We start from the raw sequence: 21,597 nt of genomic DNA, 5'->3' as shown, positions 1-21,597 counted from the left end.
AGAGGGAAAAAATCTAAGTACTAACGAAGTTTACATTTGCTATCCTCGTATACGACAGCTTTCACTGAAAGATTATGTTTTAAATAACACTTTTAATATTTATAAATATCACTCATTTGTATCGGCAAGGGTAAAGCATGCACATAAAACTAATTATCTTTTGTCCGTGACAGAATTTAGAACCAAAAGAAAAAAAAAAAAAAAACACGCACTCACGCCTTGTACTAATGTACTCCCTTGCGGGGTAGGCAGAGGTGCATTGCTGCACCCACTTTTCGCCAGAGTGTTATGTTAGTCTCAATGTAATAGGGGGCGGGCCTATTGCCATTTTACGGGCACATCCAAGACCCGAGAACAAATATCTGTGTTTAAACAAATATCTGCCCCAGCCGGGAATCGAACCCGGGACCATCGGCTCAGTAGTTAGGGCCACTAACCACTACGCCATTCGGTCGTCTCTACGCCATTCGGTCGTCTCTACGCCATTCGGTCGTCAGAACCAAAAGCTGTTGCTTTCTTAAAATAGCTCAGTTTAAAGCTTTGAGCTCTCAATCCCATAAATTGTGTAAATCAATAGGCAATTAAATTAGATAAGGCAATAGCAAATAGGTAATAGCATTAAAACAGAATGAAGAAATATTTTTCTGGCGCCCTGGATGGCACATAGTCCTTAGCAACTTTTTATCCCGGAATTCCCACGGGAAATGCTTTTAAGGCGAAGCGATTTATGACCAAAAACCTTTGAACCTTTAGCGTAAATACAGGAGTAGGTAAGTATATAATAGTATAATTAGGTACATAGGTACATACAGTCCAACTGTAAAGTCATGAAAACGGTTCTACCTTTTTTGACATAAGATTTATTTGCCTAATCTCGTATTGCATAGTAACGTTTGGTCAAAGTCTCGTTACGCCGAAAATCGTATGGCATAAATCTCGTTTAGTAAAAAGTTACTTCGCATAACATTGTTTAGCCTAATAATGGTATGGCCAAATCTTGAATAGCCTAATAATGCTATAGCATAGGTTTATTAGGTTTATACAAAGTAATAATATTCGTTTGGCTTTAACTTTGACGGAGCGTCTCCCTACATAGCGCAAACTGGTGCCTTGTATTGTTTCCGCTGTTTGGAAAACGCTCCGCTCCGCTTCGCTGCGCTCCGCTTTGGTTTTGATGAACATGTGCATCTAACACGCTCCTCCTCGCTTTGCTCGTCGTCGCACCTATTTTTAGGTTTCGATCTCATGGGGTTTGTAATAATTATATTGGTCGTTAACTTTCGATTTTTTGATCATACAATATCGTGATTTTCGGGATGTAGGAAAAAAAAATACCACAATTTGTACATTTACTACATACTTATTATATTATTTATTAAGATAACATTACGAGAAACAAGATTATACATAGGTATAGACGAACATAAATTTGAGCAAACGAAACTTAGGAGTTTAAAGATTGTGCCTAAAGAGTTTTAGACGAAACGAGCCTTATGCCACATAAGTCTTGGCAAAGTGATGGTTTGGCCAAAAAAGTTTAGACCATACGAGGTATGCGAAGTGAGTTTTGGTCAATAAAGATTATGCGAGATGAGCGGAACCCCATGAAAACAGAGAGTGCAATTTTGGAAAGTCTTTTCATCAGTTATTTACTTACTTCTTCAATCGTGTAAATGCACTAAGCTAACTTCCTCCAGTGTTTTGCTACTCTTATTGCGAGATCATTGACCTTCATCAGGTCTCCTTGACTGCACTTTGGGGCATTAGGACACTCTATAAGGTGTGACGTAGTCTGGAGGCTTCCGCAACTGCATAGAGTGCTTACTTACTTAGTTAAATATACCTATGTTCTGACTTATAACAATATTAAAATCGATTATAAATACCGGTTGAAACTATTTAATTTTGTAAGCATCCGTTTCCGTTTTCATGCCTTCATACATAGTTGAACTGTACAAAATGTTAGTATCAAAACCAAAATATGAACTTACACTGACGCTAAAACTGTACTTATTTAACGAGTACCCAGAATTACGGTTGGCGGTCAGGCTAACCAAAACTATGATATAAACACAGACATTAATGTTTATACTATCGTGGAACTTTTAATTAATTGAATTGACTTTTCAAAATGTGCTTGCGTAAAATAATATCGCAGCCTAATCTTGTGATTCAGTGGACAGATCTACCTAATAATTTCCGGTCGTCTAATGTTATGTTAATATACCTACCTACCTATGTTTCAAGATAAAAAGAAATGGTCTGTGTATTGCGTGATACAGTCCCAAAATAAAACACAGAAAAAAGGTTGCGATGAAAAAAAAACACAGGAACTGTCCAGCCACAAACCGGTAGTGGCCGGACCTGCATTCTTTATTCAAAAAAGGAACCTCAAACTCCAGAGAACCGTTACGGGATACGCGTGTTGCAGGCAGACGCATAATTTGGTGCTTATGCAAAATGTCTGGCTTTGTTTTTTTAATAACGGTTTTGAGTTTTTGTTTTTTTTACTTTGGCATTGTTTTTGTTCGGGTTGACCTAAACCTAGGCAGAATTATACAGATAGTCTTTTTGATTAGGTTAAGTAGTTTGTTTATTTGTTAATTAATATTTTGACAATTTTTCTATTTTATTTGAATTCTTTACTAACATAGACTAAGGACACATTGTTACTAACACATTTTTATGGATTTTATGCATAAAAAAAAAAAGATAATCATTATTACCTACTGCAAAAAATCATGAATAATTTTATACGGTCGAATCATTTTTCGACAAAGCCGTTTAAAATTGATCAAAAACGAGATCAAAACTGTCTTTTATGATACCTAATACAATAAACTAGTATTGATAAATAATTATCTTAGATAACCCCCGATTAAGATTAGTATATACAGGCGTTAATCACACGCAGGGATACTGAAGCAAAACAAACTTAATTACTGAATTTGATGGAAGCTTCTGTCAAAATCAAATCGTTTATTTGACAAAAGAATTGTCTGTTTGCTTTATTTTTTATAATTTAAATAAGGTAGAGAGTCCATATTTCGCGGTATTCAAAATGGCGTCCTTATTTCGAGTTATATTTATTTTCATGATTATTACTTATTTTAATAGGTTTGGATACTCTAAAATTACATTTAATCGTTCATTATCTTTAACTGAAACTACTTGATGTATTAAATATGTTTAAAATTGCCTAAAATTACTAAAAACTCATGTAATGTGCCGTGAGGGCGACGCCGCCATGTTTTTCATACAAGCGCGACCCGGCTTACGTAAGGCCAGCCATATTTAATAATTGTGTTTTTTTAATATTTATACGACGTTCAACTTTGTAAATAGTTTATATTTAGTTTATTATATTCTTATACTTACATTAAATTTAAATTTTAACTCTTTTTAAACTAATTTAACCCCTTTAAACTCAAAAACAAAATACCTCGGTATAAGGGCCTGATTTTTATACGTTGTTCCTAACTCCGAGGTACCCTCGGTATAAGGAAAAATACTATGTCATGATTTTTAGCTTATAACTTTACAAATAATAACATTTGAAGTATATGCTTGATTACATAATAATAATGATGAACGTGACAAGCTTATAACCTAATTCGGCGGTACAAAATATCCTCTAGGAATCTTAATATGACACGATAATTGTTGACGCAAAAAACATGGTTACCTAGAAAACCTTAACTTAGTATGTATATTTGAAATGATAAAAAACAGTGTTATTTTATCGCTATTAACGTAAGTGATACATATTTTTACCAATATTTTATGTATGATTTGAGTAACATATCTATGTTGTTTCTAAATCGATAATTTGATAACTCGAAATATGGATTATTAAAATACCTACTTGCTGAACCCCTAATATGGAGTATGACATTTTACATAGGTAGGTACCTCGGAAATCGGAATATGACTACATCACACCTTCGCAGTGTCATCCGATGCCGTCATCAAACCATAAAATCAAGATGAATTAGCGACTTTCTTCCTAAATATAAAAGGGGTGTGGATAGATATGCCTGACTTTACGAAACTACTACTAGATACTACCTACTTATTACTCTTTATAAAAGAAGAAAGAAAGAAAGGAGAATGGCCATTTCTCTATGGCGCCATGACCCAGAGCGGCCATTGATGAAACATACACTGATGTGTAGTCCGTGACTACAGCGTATACTGGTGTTAATTTTATTATTATGAGGCATGGGAGAACGAAGATATAGGTGCTGAAAGATCAAGTCTTTCTACTGTACTAGATGTTACCCTCGAACTAAAAATTGATTTTAAAAGTGTTCCCGTGGGAATTCCTGGATAAAATGTATTTTATGTTACTTCGGGATAACGGGAACTTGAATAGAATGAAATAATTTTTGAAATTGGTCTCTTTATAAAAATAGGTTTCCGAGTGTGAAATGTGCAAAAATAATTATGATATTATTTGCATAAATAAAATCATGTAATACATTTTGTGATGCACTATGTATTGGGAATCCCATGATTTAGATTATAAAACTTATTTGTGCGTGTACCATTCATCAAAATCTTATTTAACGAAAAAAATATTTTTAATTAATTTACTTTTGAACCCTTATATCTCAAGAACCCCATGGTTTAGATTTTTTTAAATATTTTTCCCTGATAATAGACATTTTTATCAATAACTTAAAATAGGTTTGGTTAGTGGCTGCTAACTTATGCAAAGCGGGTCAGGTTTCGCCATTCTTCTTTGTAGACGTAAAACTTTATTTGGGTGAATAAAATAACACACACGACGGTTGAGTTTTTATAACACTTATATACACAATTGCCTAATTTCATGTATTTTATTTCAATTATCCTTCTACTTCGAGGTCTGATGGCCGTTGTAATATTGTTATCCCAGAATTCCCAGATAAATGAATGTCCTGTATACTGCATTTCATGTTTGGTTTAGGGGTCTGGTTGATTTTTTCATTTTCTTGTTGTTGTCACTGAAAAATAAAGTAAGTAGGTAAATTGTATGGATAGTTGACAGAATTAAGCTTATCCTTATAAGTTGGTACCCATTTTCACAAAACTTAGTGAGTTTAGAAACGAAAACGCTAGAACAAAAACCTAGGTTAGTAACTAAACTGATGCCAAATTACTGATAAAAACATAAAAATATTTCCATTTTACGTAATTTCCTAAAATAATTCGCACACAAGCTTACCTTATCGATTTTCCAATTGCATATTGCAAATACAAACATAATAATTTAATAAAAGATGTTTGTTTTCTAATGTAAAGACTTAACAAAAATACTTTCAAAGAATAGCGGCAAACTTTTCGGCGGAAAATTGAACATGGCGCCGGCGGCCCGGCGCGCCTCCAGTCCAGCGCGCATGCGCCATAGAGATGTAGGTACCTAGTGCAATGTTCCTTGCTTCCGACCTATGCTTGAATGAAAAAATAATCGATGCTGGATCGATTCCTGGGTAGATACTTTTATTATAATCATATTCGTTTATGGTAAATACATTAGGTACTCATCGGAAATTACTACTGATAAGGTATTTGGCTTTTGTAAGTATTCGATACTTTTCCTCATCCCTTACACATCTACTTTTATTACGTATCATCAACTTTTAAACATTTAAGTAAGAACATAAAATATCGTGGAAAAATTTACTTACTTAGATAAAAACTATAGTAAAAAATGTTTAAATCATTCGAGTTCAATAATCGATTATATTCGATTACTGTCACTATTTCATCAATTTACCCCATCTCTACTCTATTTTTTTTTTTAATCGCTTGGAAAAGTCCATAGAACATCATAGAAGCATTATGAATATTTTTTCTAGCCAATGTTACCAGTTGCAATAATGAATTATGAAAATGTGACATAAAGAATAGAAATTATCACGAAAACCAATATAAATGGAGAGTATTTAATTCTTTTCATTATTTTCAACTACTATTTAGAATAATTAAATTTATTTTGAGTACTTTAGGGTTAAAAAAGTATATCGATATTTTAGATTGTAATTTCCTTATGTTCATGGCCACACTCATGGAGCCACTGACAGGACTAACTCGGAATATGGAACAGACTACCTCGGTAATTGGTTGAAAAATTGACTAATATAGTTTTATTTGCTGACGATACTTCTTTGCTTTTTAAAGTTAAAAGAAGTGAAAATATTTTTTATGAAATTAATTCTATTCTATCTGACATACACGATTGGTTTACCGTAAATAATCTTTTATTGAATTCTAAGAAAACGAAATGTATTAAATTTACACTGCCGAATGTTAGACAATGCGATACTAACATTATTCTAGATGGGAATAAATTGGACCTAGTTAATGATACTGTCTTTCTTGGTATGACTATAGATTCAAAGTTACAATGGGGACCTCACATTGCCAAATTGGCTGGAAGGTTGAGCTCGGCAGCTTTTGCTGTACGGAAAATTAGACAACTGACCGACGTTGAAACCGCCAGATTAGTTTACTTTAGTTATTTCCACAGCTTATTGTCGTATGGAATTTTGCTTTGGGGTAGAGCCGCTGATATTGAGACTATATTTGTATTACAGAAAAGAGCCATCCGCTCTATATACAAACTTGGTTCCAGGGATTCATTGAGAGAACTATTTAAAGAAATTAACATCCTTACAGTTCCATGTCAGTTCATTTTTTCCAATTTAATGTATGTACGAAAGAATATTTCAACTTTTGATACAATTGGCAGTAATCATGACATTAATACTAGGAACAAGCATAAGCTGGCTTTTCCAGCGATGCGTCTGGCGAAAGTTAATAAATCGTTTTTAGGGTACTGTATTAGATTTTATAATAAGCTTCCAGCAGAAGTTGCTCAAATGCCAGAGAATAAGTTTAAGTGTTACATTAAAGAGAAACTCAGTAAAAAAGCTTATTATAGAATTGATGATTACTTAGAGGACGTTAATGCATGGCTGTGATAAGTAGTTAGCTCTGCTCAGATTATTATAATAATAATAATTAAGCTTATATGTATTGTATACCAACTAGTTTTAAGTCTTTTTTTGAAAAGATGGCTCAGGAGTTTCTTGCCTCCGTTCTTCTCCTTAGACAGAAAGAGCCCCCCCTTATCCGAACGGAGAGTAATTTGTAAAAATTGACGTTCATCAGAAAATTTTATATTTGTACGATGAATAAAAAATTTTGACTTTGACTTTGACTTTGACTTTGGAAGAAACCATAATCCTACCTCGGTATTAGGGCAAATCGACATGTGTAATAAATTATATTTTTTTAAGTATAATTAATGTGTTATCAATGAATCTGTGTTAAGAAATATAAAATTTAACGTAGGTATATTCTTACAGAAGACAATATTTCACATCAATATTGATGGTTACAAATGCTTATTTTTCTTACTTACTTTCAAATGTTGTGATTTACCTCGGAATAAGGACGCGATACCTTAATTGTAGTTTTTAGTGACCTGTATATTTTTTTTTATATAACCAGTGATGAATAAATCAAAATATATCTATCCTAAAGCCCCATCCATACGCTTGCTGTTTGTCACAAACACGGCAAACAGCAAACAAAGTCACAAACACCAACCACAATCACCGAACACAAACAGCCATCCACATGCTCGGCGAACGCTCATAACATTCCGAACCGGCAAACACGGCGGACGACGAGCTATTACTTTCGGGTTGACATATTTTTATTATATAAATTAAAGCAAGAGAAAGAAAAAAGGAAAATAAGAAACACACACACACACACACACACACACACTCACGCCTTGTACTAATGTACTCCCTTGCGGGGTAGGCAGAGGTGCATTGCTGCACCCACTTTTCGCCAGAGTGTTATGTTAGTCCCAATGTAATAGGGGGCGGGCCTATTGCCATTTTACGGGCACATCCAAGACCCGAGAACAAATATCTAGGGAAATATGAAGAAATGAATGAAGAATTAAGGAAAATAAGAAGAAAGCAAAGACGATGGTGTAATAATGGTGGCGATAATAATAATTAAAAAAAAAACTGACTTCTTCTTTTTAATTATTATTTTATTTTATAGTTTTTAGTTTATTTGCAATAATTTTTAATCAAAAGTAAGATGCAAATGATACCAAAAAGTCCTACTAATCAATACGAATCATTCAAGCCTAAACACGAGGTAGTTGCTATATACTGTTGAGGAGTTCCCTTGACTGCCTTCCGTTTCCATCATCAGATCAGCTCAAGGTCACCATCATATTTTTTTGTTACAAGAACTATATTTATGTTTTTAATTTCATTAGAATCGGTTAATATGTGTCCAAAATGGAAATTCATACCCTGTTTTTACCCCTTTACCCACCCTTAGGGGTGAGATAAAATTCTGAAAAAAAATGGGACCACCTGAGAGCTCAACCCAATTCAAAAAAAAAAAGAATTTTCAAAATCGGTTCACAAACGGCGGAGTAATCGGTGAACATACATAAAAAAAATACGCATCAACGAAAAAGTGTAGCAAGTTGATACGTCCGCCTCCTCCAAGTTCAGCGCGCATACTGATCGCTGCCAGACGTGTGGATACGTAGAAAACTGTTTGCCGAACATCCTTTGATCTGGCAAGAAAAACCGACACCGATGCCGAACACTGGCGAACACAAACACAAACAGGCAAACAACGACAAACACCCATCCACACGTCAGTGTTTGCTGTTTGCTGTTTGCTGTTTGCCATTGTTCGCCGAGCGTGTGGATGGGGTATAAGCTTCTGTTGATGTCACACACGGTATCTAATAATCAATCAACTATCGGCGCTTATTTACCATCACTCCAGTGTGTGTACACTGGGTTATATATATATATATATATATGCCTACGGGGTGGCGCCTTTTATTATTGTCTAAAATTGGCTATTGCTATCGCTTTGAAGATGGTAGGCTTGTTGTCATTTTTGCTAAATTTATTGACGGCCTGTATTTGGATATATCCATATTCTACTACATCGGTACATTGATCTGGTGATGATACGAGTACACGTTCACTGATAAAATTTAAAGCTAATTTTTTTAAGCCCTATAAACAAACTCTTTCAGAGAAACTTTGGCTATCTTTAAAAATGTTCTTTAACTCTACATCTAGACTATATGTGGGTAGTGGGTAGGTATTTATATGATTTAAGTATATTTTTATCAGCACTACACTTGACCGGCAGTGGCTATCACTCGTAAATTGGGGCAAAAGTTGAATGGCTCCTAAAAATTGAAACAATACATTCGGCTACTTTTGTATGTTGATTCTGACGGGGTTAACGCTCAACCTTTGGCGTTCTGTTGTTGATAACTTGTAGTGGAGCTCACAATAAGATAAAACGTATTGTTACTTATTAACTTATTAATATTAGGTATTGTTATTAACTTATTATTATTAGGGTGTCCGCATCCGCACACGACCGACTTTTTGTTGTTCGATTTTTCTTCTAATTTCTTAGTTTTGACTGCGATTTTCAGATTCAAATTGAATTGAATTTGACCCTATTAATAAGTACTTCGTAAATGTCACTTCGATTTGATTTCGCGTAATGGCCGTAGGTCTTTAATACCTATCTCTCCTCCTCCACACACTGTCATACATAATATCCTACCTACAGAATATGTGTTTCATTTTAAATCATCGTGTAGGTACACGTGTTCTTTGCAAAGTAGAATTTCTTTCAATATTTACATAAGAAAATTGCTCTTTAACTCATATGCTTAGGTCCGTACGGTTCTATAGAAATTTAAATAAATAACCCTTTGAACTGTGTTTCCTCTACAATAATTACGAGGCAACCCATTAAAAAACAACATCGGTACGAAGTATTCACCGAAACCTTTCGGCGTAAGATTTCATTTCAATATTCTCATAATCTTCGGACAAATACTGGAAAAATCTCATTTTAAGCGGCTTACGTACGCGATATCGTTCTAATCTTTACACAGCCGCGCGGGAAATGTAAGTAAGAAAGTATTTCAATAACAATTTTCATATTATTTTTTGTGGACATATTTTCGCGTGTTTTTCTCTTTTGGGGCTCTTAGCTGTAGAGTTTTTGTTCAGGTTTTGTTAGAGGCCAGTGAATATTCAGTTATAATAATTATGTAAACAACAGCAAAATTCATAATCATCAGCCACCTCGAGTGCTCGAATTTATTGATTATAATGATTTGCCTGTAAGTCTCCGAGTCTCCGATGTATGAGCAATGTTTGTTGTGTTGTAATGTTTTAATGTATTGTGCTTCAACAACTCATACGAGCTCATCTGAATGGAGCTACCGATTTAGACCAGCTCGGTAGACACTGACTTCTCTTTATTAACTGACTAAGGACACATTGTTACGAACACATTTTTATGGATTAATATCTGTAATAATTATTAATTTTAATCTTTATCAATTTTTTGGTTAGTAATATGCTTGAATCCGGCCACGTACAGTGCAACAAACTTATCTGTTCCGTGAGAGCTCACGGAAACGTCTAAGTAATATTTCTTCATAATTTTAGAGGCTAAGCCCCAGGTTCACCATACTCTGTTAGATCATAACAAGGGATTAGTTGTTGACTTTTGACGTATGTATCTGTCAACAATTTTGTATGGAGATGAAATGTCAATGTAACAGGGGTGTTAATGATTTAACAGACTATGGTGAAACTTGGCATAAGTTTTCCCATAGTGTTTAGTAATTCGCTCTTGCGGTTTTAATAAACCCATCTTAACGATAACACTACATAATTTATTCGTATGGATAATGTAATGATTATGCAATTAACAAAAATTTTAATAAGGTGGGGTAAGACAGTCACCGGGGGAAGACTATCAATCCTAACTAATATTATAAATGCGAAAGTAACTGTGTCTGTCTGTCTGTCTGTCAGTCTGTTACTCTTTCACTTCAAAACTACTGAACGGATTTGAATGAAATTTGGTATACATACGGTTTAGACCCTGGGAAAGAACATAGGCTCCCGGAATTCCCACGGGAAAACTTTGAACAGCTAGTGTGTAATAACTACTTAGTTATAAGCTGATTCATTCTCTTTTTTGTCACGGTGGTAAAGTGGTCCACTGGTGGAGGTTACCACATCATCTATTCTAATGGAAACTATGTATAACAATACTAATACCGATTGCACTTTCGCATCGTTTGATTTCATAGTATGAAATCGCTTTGACTTCAGGCAGAAAATATTACGTGTCCCTTAAGGCACCAAAATTGCCCAACGATAACGCGCCAAGATAATACATTTTCGTATTAGCAAAAGAAGAGATAGACACAGCGAGACAGAAGAATAATGTAGGTATTTTCTTATACATAAAGAAATTCCTGAAACATAAGGTAGGCAAGTTCAGGGTTCATTAAGAAAATTATAGTAGGTACTACCCTATTATTAGCCCCTAAGAAAATTTAATTATGAGCCAACAGTAAGTTATGCTGCAAATCCCTTTATATAGAGGTACACTCGACACATTTTAGTAAGCGTAAAATAATACTTAATTATTAATTAAGAAATTCTCCAATTAAGCTCGAAACCTGCTGGGACATGTTAAAATTTACATTATATGCAAATCCGCCGCGAACACACAACTCCGGAATAATGCTCTCACCGAATACCGGATAATTCGAATGTTTGATAAGTGAATTACAAGAGCTTATTTAAAACTCTCTCAGCTCAGCTACTGCAACACCCAGGCTTGCTGCTCCAGTTTACTCGGGAGCTAGGCTGGCTGAGCTGAATTTAAGCGGATATGTGCAAAGGTTCAACTCGAGAGAGCCACGTACAGGTGCTTCGCCCCCCTCTCTGAATAGAATAGAATAGACTCTCTCAGCACAAGCTTGCTTGTGTTGGGGTGCACCGAACCGCACTAGGCCAGCGTGGTGCACTAGGCCTAAACCCTTCCTTCATTGGAAGGAGACCCGTTCCCCAGCAGTGGGGACTTGATGGGTCGTGATGAAATTTAAAACCGTCGAACTTCTACGCTGCTCCCGGTTAATCTTATTAATATCTTCCCACTTAACATTTACATTATTATGTTAGTCCAAATTCAAAACTTCCGATATTGAAGTAATAGTTACTAGTTATTATCCAGCAACAAAATACAAATACAAATCGTTTATTTGGTGCTAAAGTAAAGTTACACACAATTGCATCTTATCTCTAGTCCCTACACTAGGATTCCCTGTGTTGTAGGGGCTAGCTTTCACTCTTCCACACTATTATAGCAGAATAGTATTTGATTACGGATGTTAAATTGTAAAAATATCCGTTATCCGGATATCCGTATCATCCGTCTCACGCTCACATTATCCGCACAAGGCCTGTTTAAACTAAGTTAAAGGAGGGCTGAAAAGTTTTCTTACATTCAAACAAGATTCCGAGCATACGGGACTGTTGGTGAATTGTTTTAATTCGACCCAGGGGGTCACTCTCTTAATCGACGAATGAGAATTTTCAGACAGAAATTTACAGAGTCGTGGGGTTATATCAATTAAAAAAATAAATATGTGGGGACATCTCACACACGGCCATCTGACCCCAAGCTAGACAGAACCTGTGTTTTACAAATACAAAATACAAATCATTTATTCAAAACAGAAGTTATTTGTTACAAGTATGTAAGGCCACATCCTTTTAAGTTTTGAAAACCTGTATTAGGATATGACCGCTCTTCCGCTGTGTTATGGGTGTCGGACAGCTGATATATCTACACAAATACATAGATAGATACATAGATAGATAGATAAATATAAATATCAACACCCAAGACCCGAGTACAAATATCTCTGTCTTTAAACAAATATCTGCCCCAGCCGGGAATCGAACCCGGGACCTTCGGCATAGCAGTCAGGGCCTCTTACCACTACGCCATTCGATCGTCGTTATAGCGCTTCAGTTTTGTTCTCGGAGCTTCGGAGCGCTTCACGACACGCCTTTCGTGCACTTTCATAACTAAGTTTTCGTTGTATTAAGCGTGTCCATTGTGTGGCAATTCTCGTATAAAAGAGTGTCCCCCAGCTCCGCCGGCGGCGCCACCATTCATTTCAAAGGGTATTTATGCTAACGTATGGTGTAGATTGTAGTGACTGCTATGCCGAATGTACTTAGTTCGGTCCCCGGCCAGGGCAGATATGAAGACAGATTTTTTTAGTGTAGTGAATTTGCCAGCCAAGTGATTATGAGGTATGACAATAACGCACCGTCTTAGGGGAGGCTCATTCCCTGAATTGGATTATTACGGGCAATAGTACTAGTAGTGTTTGTTTTTTACAGTGGTGCTAAAAATTATGGACAAGTCCGCCCAAACTTAACGTTACCAATTTGCTTTCCGCATGTTTACTATGTTTAGGTCAAAATAAGTGTCTTCACTTAATTGCCAAACTAGCTAGGCCATCTATTATTTAGCTCAGAAGAAAAGAAAAGCCGCAAAACAAAAAAACTACTTCAGCTTTGCAACGTAATTTCTTCAACCCGAAAGCTTAACTCGAAACGTATTTCGAAGGCCATCTATTCCAATTTCCAATACTTAACTAAGTGCCAATAAAGAAGCTCTGAGGCAGATGTCGGCTTAAATAAAATAAAACGACGAAATATCTACGACAATTACAGTTAAAGACCCACTGGGCCGGGTTAATTCGTCCCAAATAGTACAATTTGTTCGTACAATGGAGGACAGGTAACACTCCCCATTTCGCGCCTGAATTGTTTGCTGCAGATTTAATTAAAGTTTTATTTGTTTAGGTAGAAAATATTTCAATCGATGCGTATTTGGTAGAAATATTTCTATTAGACAATCTGAAATCGCAAGGTTCAATTAAATAAAATTAAATAAAATTGTGTCTTTAGTATAATATTTGGGGACATCTCACATACAAATCTGTGCTGGCCGGGGATCGAACCCGGGACCTTCGCCATACTAGCCAGGGTTACTAACCACTACACGTTATTGCACTATACAAATCTGATTAGCCTTTTTAATACCGAGTTATTAAAATACAAACAAGTAAAAAGTGTTAATTATATCCTTTACAAATGTTGCACTCATTTTGACATTCACTGTACTTTTATTTCGTTCCGGTCAGTTGGGCGAATAAAGCGAACGTTTTACTGTTCAATTTATTGTTAAAGTTATCGCTATACCATAGACTATATACGATGATAATAATGGTGGACACACAATCAAATTCGCGACTCCTTGCAACAAGATTTTTAGTCGCGCTATTCACATAATTTTCATTATAAACTCATATGTCACACCAGCTGTTCCCGCGAGATTCGCTTCGCCTTAAAAAGTTTTCCCGTGGGAATTCCGGGATAAAAGTAGCCTTCTTTCTCAGGATCTTGACCATAATTATGTATACCTACCAAATTTCGTTATAATCCGTTCAGTAGTTTTGGCGTGAAAGAGTAACAGATAGACAGACAGACACAGTTACTTTCGCATTTATAATATTCATCACGACCCATTACGTCCCCACTGCTGGGGCACGGGTCTCCTTCCAATGAAGGAAGGGTTTAGGCCTAGTCCACCACGCTGGCCAAGTGCGGGTTGGTGGACCCCAACACAAGCAAGCTTGTGCTGAGAGAGTTGTCGGGTAAGTGGGCAATCCGACTGTCAGATGTTTTCAAGCCGCCCGAAGGCCTCTGACTAGGCTTAACGACTGCTGCCGAAGCAGCAACCGGGACCCACGGCTTAACGTGCCGTCCGAAGCACGGAAGCGTCCAGAAAAGCACCACTTGAAATTGGTCACCTATCCAATGGCTGACCGTGCCAGTTGTTGCTTAACCTCAGCGATCAGTTACGATCACTGAGGCCCGCTCGACTACGGACGCTTCATAATATTAGTTAGGATTATTTCTGCGACAAAAATATCAAATCTACAAAAAGTCGTACCTAGTACGCAGGCCTTTAAACATCTTTAAGAACATGTTACGATGCCAACTTTAGTACACAAGTTAGTATGTACTACCAAACAGCATGTAATGTGTCGGGCAAGGTCTGAATTTCCGTCACATTTCCGGAATGCCGGTCGGCGGGTCGCCCGGTCGCCCGGTCGTCCGGTGAGCTCTCGGAAATGCACGGAGCTATCCGGATTCCTGACTGCCTGCTTCGGCGCATTGTCCGCTACACCACCATTTATAAATAAAGAAAAAACGGCTAGTTTATGTAATCATTTGGAACACACACACACAGGAAGTGGCAAAAGAAGAATTGTATATTGTATAGAAAAGGGATAAGTCAGGAAGAAATACTGAACAACTTAATATGTATACCTGAGTCGTGAGCACAAGTTTCGATCCTCCGTTAACGTTGCGTATCGTCAACTGTCACTGTCAAAATGTAAGGCAAAGTTAGTTCCAAAAGTGACATTTGTTTTTTCCATATGTTAGGTGGAATTTCACCAAACGCTAAACGTATTTAGTAGCCTGTCATACGTCTGTCAGTTAGGTAGTACAAAATGTATTTAAAATTTGATTTAAATACGATTAGCGTTTGGTAAAAGTGACCCTTCGTGTAGATTCGATAATAGTATCGAATCCAGTGCTCGCGACTCAGGACTTTTTAAGATTCGCGAAAAAAATTACGACCGAAGAATTACGGTTACGACCCCCGAGGTCCCTCTTTTTAGGCTTATTGTACTTTTGCAACACCCTGTAGAAAGAGTGGGCTTCTTCATCTGTCAATTATTTATTTATTTATAGACACTTTATTGCATACTTAAAAAAATAACATACAGAGACAAAATACAAATTGAGAAGAAGTTAGTACACAAAGGCGGGCTTATTGCCAAAAAGCAATTTCTTCCAGCCAACCCTTGGTTGGTGGAAAACTCAGGTAAATTTAACAAAACTCTTTTATACAATATGTGTCTGGTTCATAGAACAACGCGGACTCGGGTATTTCATACTCAATAGTCTGGTTAGTACCAATAAATACTATTAATTTATAGTAAAAATACTGTATATTAAAAGTGTTTTTTTTTACGTGAAGTCTAAGGTATTTTTTGTCCATCGTAAGTAGAAATGAGTTAGTAAGTACCAGAATATATTTTTAAGATAAACTTCCATCGCACTTAATTCACAATGTATAACAAAACTTTTCCTTGGAAGTCTTAAATAATAAACATCATCAAGCAACAAATACACAAGTTAAATAACTTATTTACTTAATCGACTAAAAACATTGTAGCGCGCAACATTCAGTATTTTCTGAAGCTGAAATTTAAACCCAAGACTTCTAATATAAACTGAGGTAGACAAGACACCAACCCGCACTTGGCCAGCGTGGTGGACTAGGCCTAATCCCTTCCTTCATTGGAAGGAGACCCGTGCCCCAGCAGTGGGGACGTAATGGGTCGTGATGAGACAAGACACCGTCTATGCGCCGAAAATTTAAACGCTTTAGGGCTGATTTTTCAATGGTCAGATAAGTGTTATCTGCATAATAAAATTGTTCCTGTCATTGTCTAATACAAATATTCAGATGTAACAGCAACAATTTTATTCCTCAGATCAAAAATCATGCTATATGAGGAATAAAATTGTTGATGCCATTGTCTATTAGAAACATTCACATGTGACAGGATCAGAATTATTCCTCAGATAACTTTTATCTGACTATTGATAAATCAGCCTTTAACGAGGCGAATTAATATTCAGATGCGCTGTTAAATGTAGGTACTTACGAGTACTTCAATATTGCAGACGGTGTCATTAATAGCATTTTCCGTTCAGGATTTATATTGTGCTTTTGTCACTGGAACTGTTTCATTGCTCGTAAGTGTAATACTTCAATTGTCAAGTTACCTCTTTAGTATCTGAGAGAAAAAAATAGACTTTAGTGTGTGTTTCATGATGTAGAGGGATCACTTAAAGCTAGGATTTGCTTAGTAAGCCGCGTCTACCCCAGTCTATATCTGAACTCTCTGATTCAAACGGCCGAGACTGGCAAAGTTTCGGAAATTATGAATTAATGGTCGGAAAGGGAAACCAGATAGAAAGAGCGAGTTACAATGTTACAAAGCCTTAACCAAGTCGAGACTCAAGAAGTTGGGATGTCGTCTTGTTCTTATCTGATAATGATAACTTCTGCTGACAATTATTTTACACCTAGGTACAGTCTGCCACGGAGTAATCTGATCGCCTTGCGTAAATTTAAGGCAGAGCAGTTTTTAAGGAACAATTTACGGTCAGCGTTAGAGAACCCCTCTTATATTAACAATGCTTTTGTGCAATGTACACTCATTTAGATTAGTATCTGTACTTTTTGCTTTTTGGTCATCTAAAAAGTGAAATCATATTTTTTTATTGATGTAGGATTACGTGCTGTTGAATTACCTTCATATTTACATTAACATATTATTATTCTAAGTTCTACATTTTCTTCTGATACCGTTTTACGTCTCAAAGGACGAGTCGCCCGATCGAGATAATTACGCATTTCCATTTTCAAACGAAGTTGCAATCTTTTGATGTAATTAACGAATTCCCATCCCGTCCAATCAGACTCGGAAAATTGCTTCGGAAAAATCTATAAGCGTTTTTCTTTTGTTTCCAGATCGTGACCAAGCGGAAGTTCAAATAGGAATGACAAACACCGTTTTCGAACGAAAAAATTAAAAAGTTACGGCAGAAAAAGAAAAAATAATAGCCGTCACTTTTTCGTGGGAATTTGTGAGTGGCCAGTCCGAAAATGCTTCGTTATTGGTTGTGCTTCGCGAGTGCGGTGTGCCTGGCGGGTCATTGCGGGGCCAACTACTGCCGAGACGCCAACCTCTGCTGCCCCGGGAGAGACAGCTCTTGCGTGGTGCAGAAGGCGCATCAGAACGCCATCATTGAGGACCTGACTGACAAGCCGTGCTACTGCGACCACGCCTGCCTGAAGCTTGGGGACTGCTGTCCGGATTTTAAAGCGACTTGCGGAGGTAAGATGCCGTTTTTGGGTTCCGTGGCGGATGGGAAGAAGGAATCGCTAAGATTTTGGGGAAGTAATTAGGCATTTCATCATCATCATAAGTAATTAATTAATAAAAAAACATACCTAAATATGCTATTGTTTTTAGTTTTTATAGTGGGTATTTATAAGGAGGCCTTTGCCCAGCAGTGGGACACTAACCAGGCTACATAAAAAAGTGGCTTTTCAAAAACCTAAAAAAACATAGAACTAAACCCAAGAGTAAAATAATTAACGATTCATTCTTGGCCCTTTTTTCTCGTCGTCTTTGACTTTTTTTAACGAGCTAGTAATTGCAGGCAAAGGTAACTAACCGTATAATCCTACCAGTATTTCTGCATCGCGAAGAAAATTTTAAATTGGATCCAAGCATTCCATTTTTGAATTCAAATTGCACGTCTTTTGTCGGTTTAAAGCGACTGCCATCTTCTTTGATGTGTTTTTCTAGGAATCGTCATTGTAAGTTGGTGCTGTAGTGTAAATGAGCTCCTAATTAGTCACGTATAGTGGTCTATCGTCCCCATTTGACCTTTGACACATAAACGTTTTCCAGTATCAAAGGAATTTAGGGTAACATACTTAAATGGAATTGACTACTCAGAATTACGCAGGTATTTCCTAGTAACTATGTGTACTCGAAGTTATATTTTCTTACGATTGTTTTAACAATGCTTTGTTATTTCTCAACGTCAAAATTTATTGAAATTCAGACAGTTGACTAGAGTTTGACTAATAGACAACAGTCAATAACCAACAGTTCTCAGAACTCTGTTCCAGGAATATATTAATCAAGTCTGTCTCATTTTACACTGTAATAATATAAAAAATACAATATTTACAATACTTACAAAACTAAAATAGACAGTAAATTTCCAATAGGTAGGCAACAGCAAAAAGAGAGTAAAACAATCGCAAAGCAATTTCCGTTGAAGCAACTTTTATTGACTCAAAAGTTGCCGGCATCTCGCTTCGTTTTCAAATATTAACTATATGCGTCGAGTCGATGGTACTCGAGTACTCGATTCCTAAATATTGCACTCATTTTCCGATGCGATTCCGCCGCGGCGAGGCTTCCAAGTTTGAATATTGAATTCTTAGCAACTGGCCAGCGAGGAAAGTTCGGAATTTGAAAAATGCTTCGGTGTATCGCCGGTTGCAAAAGTGAAAAGTTTGAAGCGCGAAGAAGTTCCTCAACCTTTGAATTTTCAAGTTTGGAATGGAATCCTGTCTGGACGGCGAGTGAAAAAACTTACAAACTTTTCTTGCTGGACATCTCGATATTCTCGATAGTTTTATTTTTCTATGATAGATAGGTACCTACCTACTTACCTATACAAACTTTTTAGGAGCTTTTTATGACGCTTATACTCTGTCCATTATATTATTGGTTTTTAGACAGTTCAAATCCCTTACATTTTTGACGACTGCAAAGGAAAACCAACTTTACTTACCAGACATAAGGAAACGTCATAAATACAATAACATTGTGGAAGCTATATAGTAAAGTTAAGCTGCATCAGCATTGCGTAATACCGTATAAAAAGCTATATTTAGGAACTTTATTTCTGTAGCTGATATACATATGTAAGGTTCAACACTTACATTCGGTACATAAGATCTTAATCTGTGCATTAGATAACCTACAGCAGGAGCTATCTTTGTCAATCCAACAGTGCAATAAAATAAATCATTATTCATCACTACTTTTCCAATGAAATCGAGTATAAAAATACGCTATGTAACATAATATTCCGTTCAGTTACACGGCAAGTTTCAGCTCTTTGTACAACCTCAAGTGGCGGGAACTCGCAGTGAACATAAATAACAAAATGAGACCTAACAATTTCCTTTGGTATCGTAAAAACAGGACTCAGCTGGAGCTGTTTATTTAGGGTTCGTGTAAAACCTTTTCATTCTGCTTGATGTATCAATATTTTTGAAAAATCGTGTTGTCTGGTGGAAAAAAATACCATAGTTGTAGCAAACCTCGAGCCCTTGTACAAGGTAACGTAAATTTCTGAATATAATCAACTCATTTTCGATTTTATCCAAGTTAGATAGATTTATTTTCGCCCTTTCACTATCGTTTACAAATCCACGGAACCCTAAAAATAGCTGAAAAATACCGGTGCATTTATTTTGCTTTCGAACAAATTGAGCTTCAATAGCCGGGGAAAATTGCTGCAAAATTGTTTCCCGTTTTTTTATCCGCCATCTTTTATTTTCCCGCCAAGCCGCCATTATGGCTGTTTAATATATTTGAGGTTATATGTTATTTACGCCTTTAGTTGCTCGGTATTTTCGGCCCTAGAGTTTTGCAACTTTATTTAATTTCGGTGCCGTAATCCACTCACATCACATCACCTTTAAAAGATTACCGCTGGTGCGTTTATTCCCTGAACTCCAGGCTTAAAACTGATAGATCTTTAAAAGAGTAGTGAAGTCAAAGAAATTTTCTGACAGCTCATTAATATAGGTAAAAAATAACTAAATCATGGATGGCGTTCATAACGTTTTCATACGATGTGACAGTAGTAATTTTCTTTATTGGTTAGTCATTAAAAATAAACTTACGGTTGTATGAAAACCTCTCAGTGTCCGAGTGAGAGTGTAGATACTCGTAGAAGCACAGAATAATAACTAGTATGGTAGAAGGTAGTCTATGCTTCGTGATCGATACCAATATACAGGCAGTGCATTTTTTATTTTTTTTAAGTAAACACATCAATGGTCGCTGACGATTCTCCGAAACTGCCAGTTACATAAATGGAGGCTATTTTTTAAACGACTGTCCATTACGCCCACACATGAGCAGTGCGCGGGGAAAATAAAATACCCTTTTGCTTTTTTTAAAGTTTTCGGCAAAGGAACGGTGAAGTGCACACAGGATTTTTATGAGCGTGTTTTAAAAAAAAAATTTTTGCTTTGTGAGTTTTTTGCGCTTTTGTGTAGGACTCTTAATTTGTGATTGTGTTGTTTGTGGTTCGTTATAATTAATTTTTTTTTAATAATAAGTAGTTAATGTACTGTTTCTCTTTTCATAGCGGGAAGGTGAAACTTTCTATGGGTGGATTTCAACAAGTCCTAAAAAATCTTCATTTCCGTGGACTTTTTTATCTTAAGGTTTTTTATATTAGAAAAACGCTTTTATTAAAGTTTTTGTTAATGTTAGTGTTCTTACTAAATGGGTAGCTGTTGAGGTGAACGCAGCCAACACAGAATAATACTATGAACTGTCAACTTCATTATCTGGATATACATACTCTGTGATCGTTTTGTACTTACTTAGTATTCACCATGGAAGTAATAATACAACAGGAATGCGCACTGCACCGAAAAAACGAGCCGACAGAGATAGTCAGCACGGAGCCCTCCATCTCTTTCTATTTTTGGTGACCATAATTTTAGGTAATTCATGAGACATCACTTCTAATCTATCATGTCGCGAATAGGTGTCGATGGTCTCAAAGTCACCTATTATTCGAATAATTCGATTGCAATGTAGGTACGAATGTATTTAGGTGATATGACAATTGAGTAAACAAATGGGGTGAAGGTAAAATTTGTATAGATGTGTTGATGCAGCGCAAACTGCAATGTAATATTGATATGTTTTTTTCCATA

General features: G+C 36.2%; 1 protein-coding gene across 1 annotated transcript in view; it reads left to right on the top strand.

Annotated features, from left to right (window-relative positions):
- Nucleotides 1-21,597, top strand: part of LOC105391378 (somatomedin-B and thrombospondin type-1 domain-containing protein) — a 60,296-nt gene that overhangs the window by 1,448 nt on the left and 37,251 nt on the right. The window contains exon 2 of the mRNA XM_011562845.3: nt 17,578-17,944. Coding sequence (XP_011561147.3) covers nt 17,713-17,944 — 232 coding nt within the window. The 5' untranslated portion in view covers nt 17,578-17,712. The remainder of the gene's footprint in view (nt 1-17,577; nt 17,945-21,597) is intronic.

The sequence above is a fragment of the Plutella xylostella genome, chromosome 16, assembly GCF_932276165.1.
Source record: "Plutella xylostella chromosome 16, ilPluXylo3.1, whole genome shotgun sequence".
In the NCBI taxonomy this organism is placed as follows: domain Eukaryota; kingdom Metazoa; phylum Arthropoda; class Insecta; order Lepidoptera; family Plutellidae; genus Plutella; species Plutella xylostella.
This window is presented reverse-complemented; position numbering and strand designations above follow the sequence as displayed.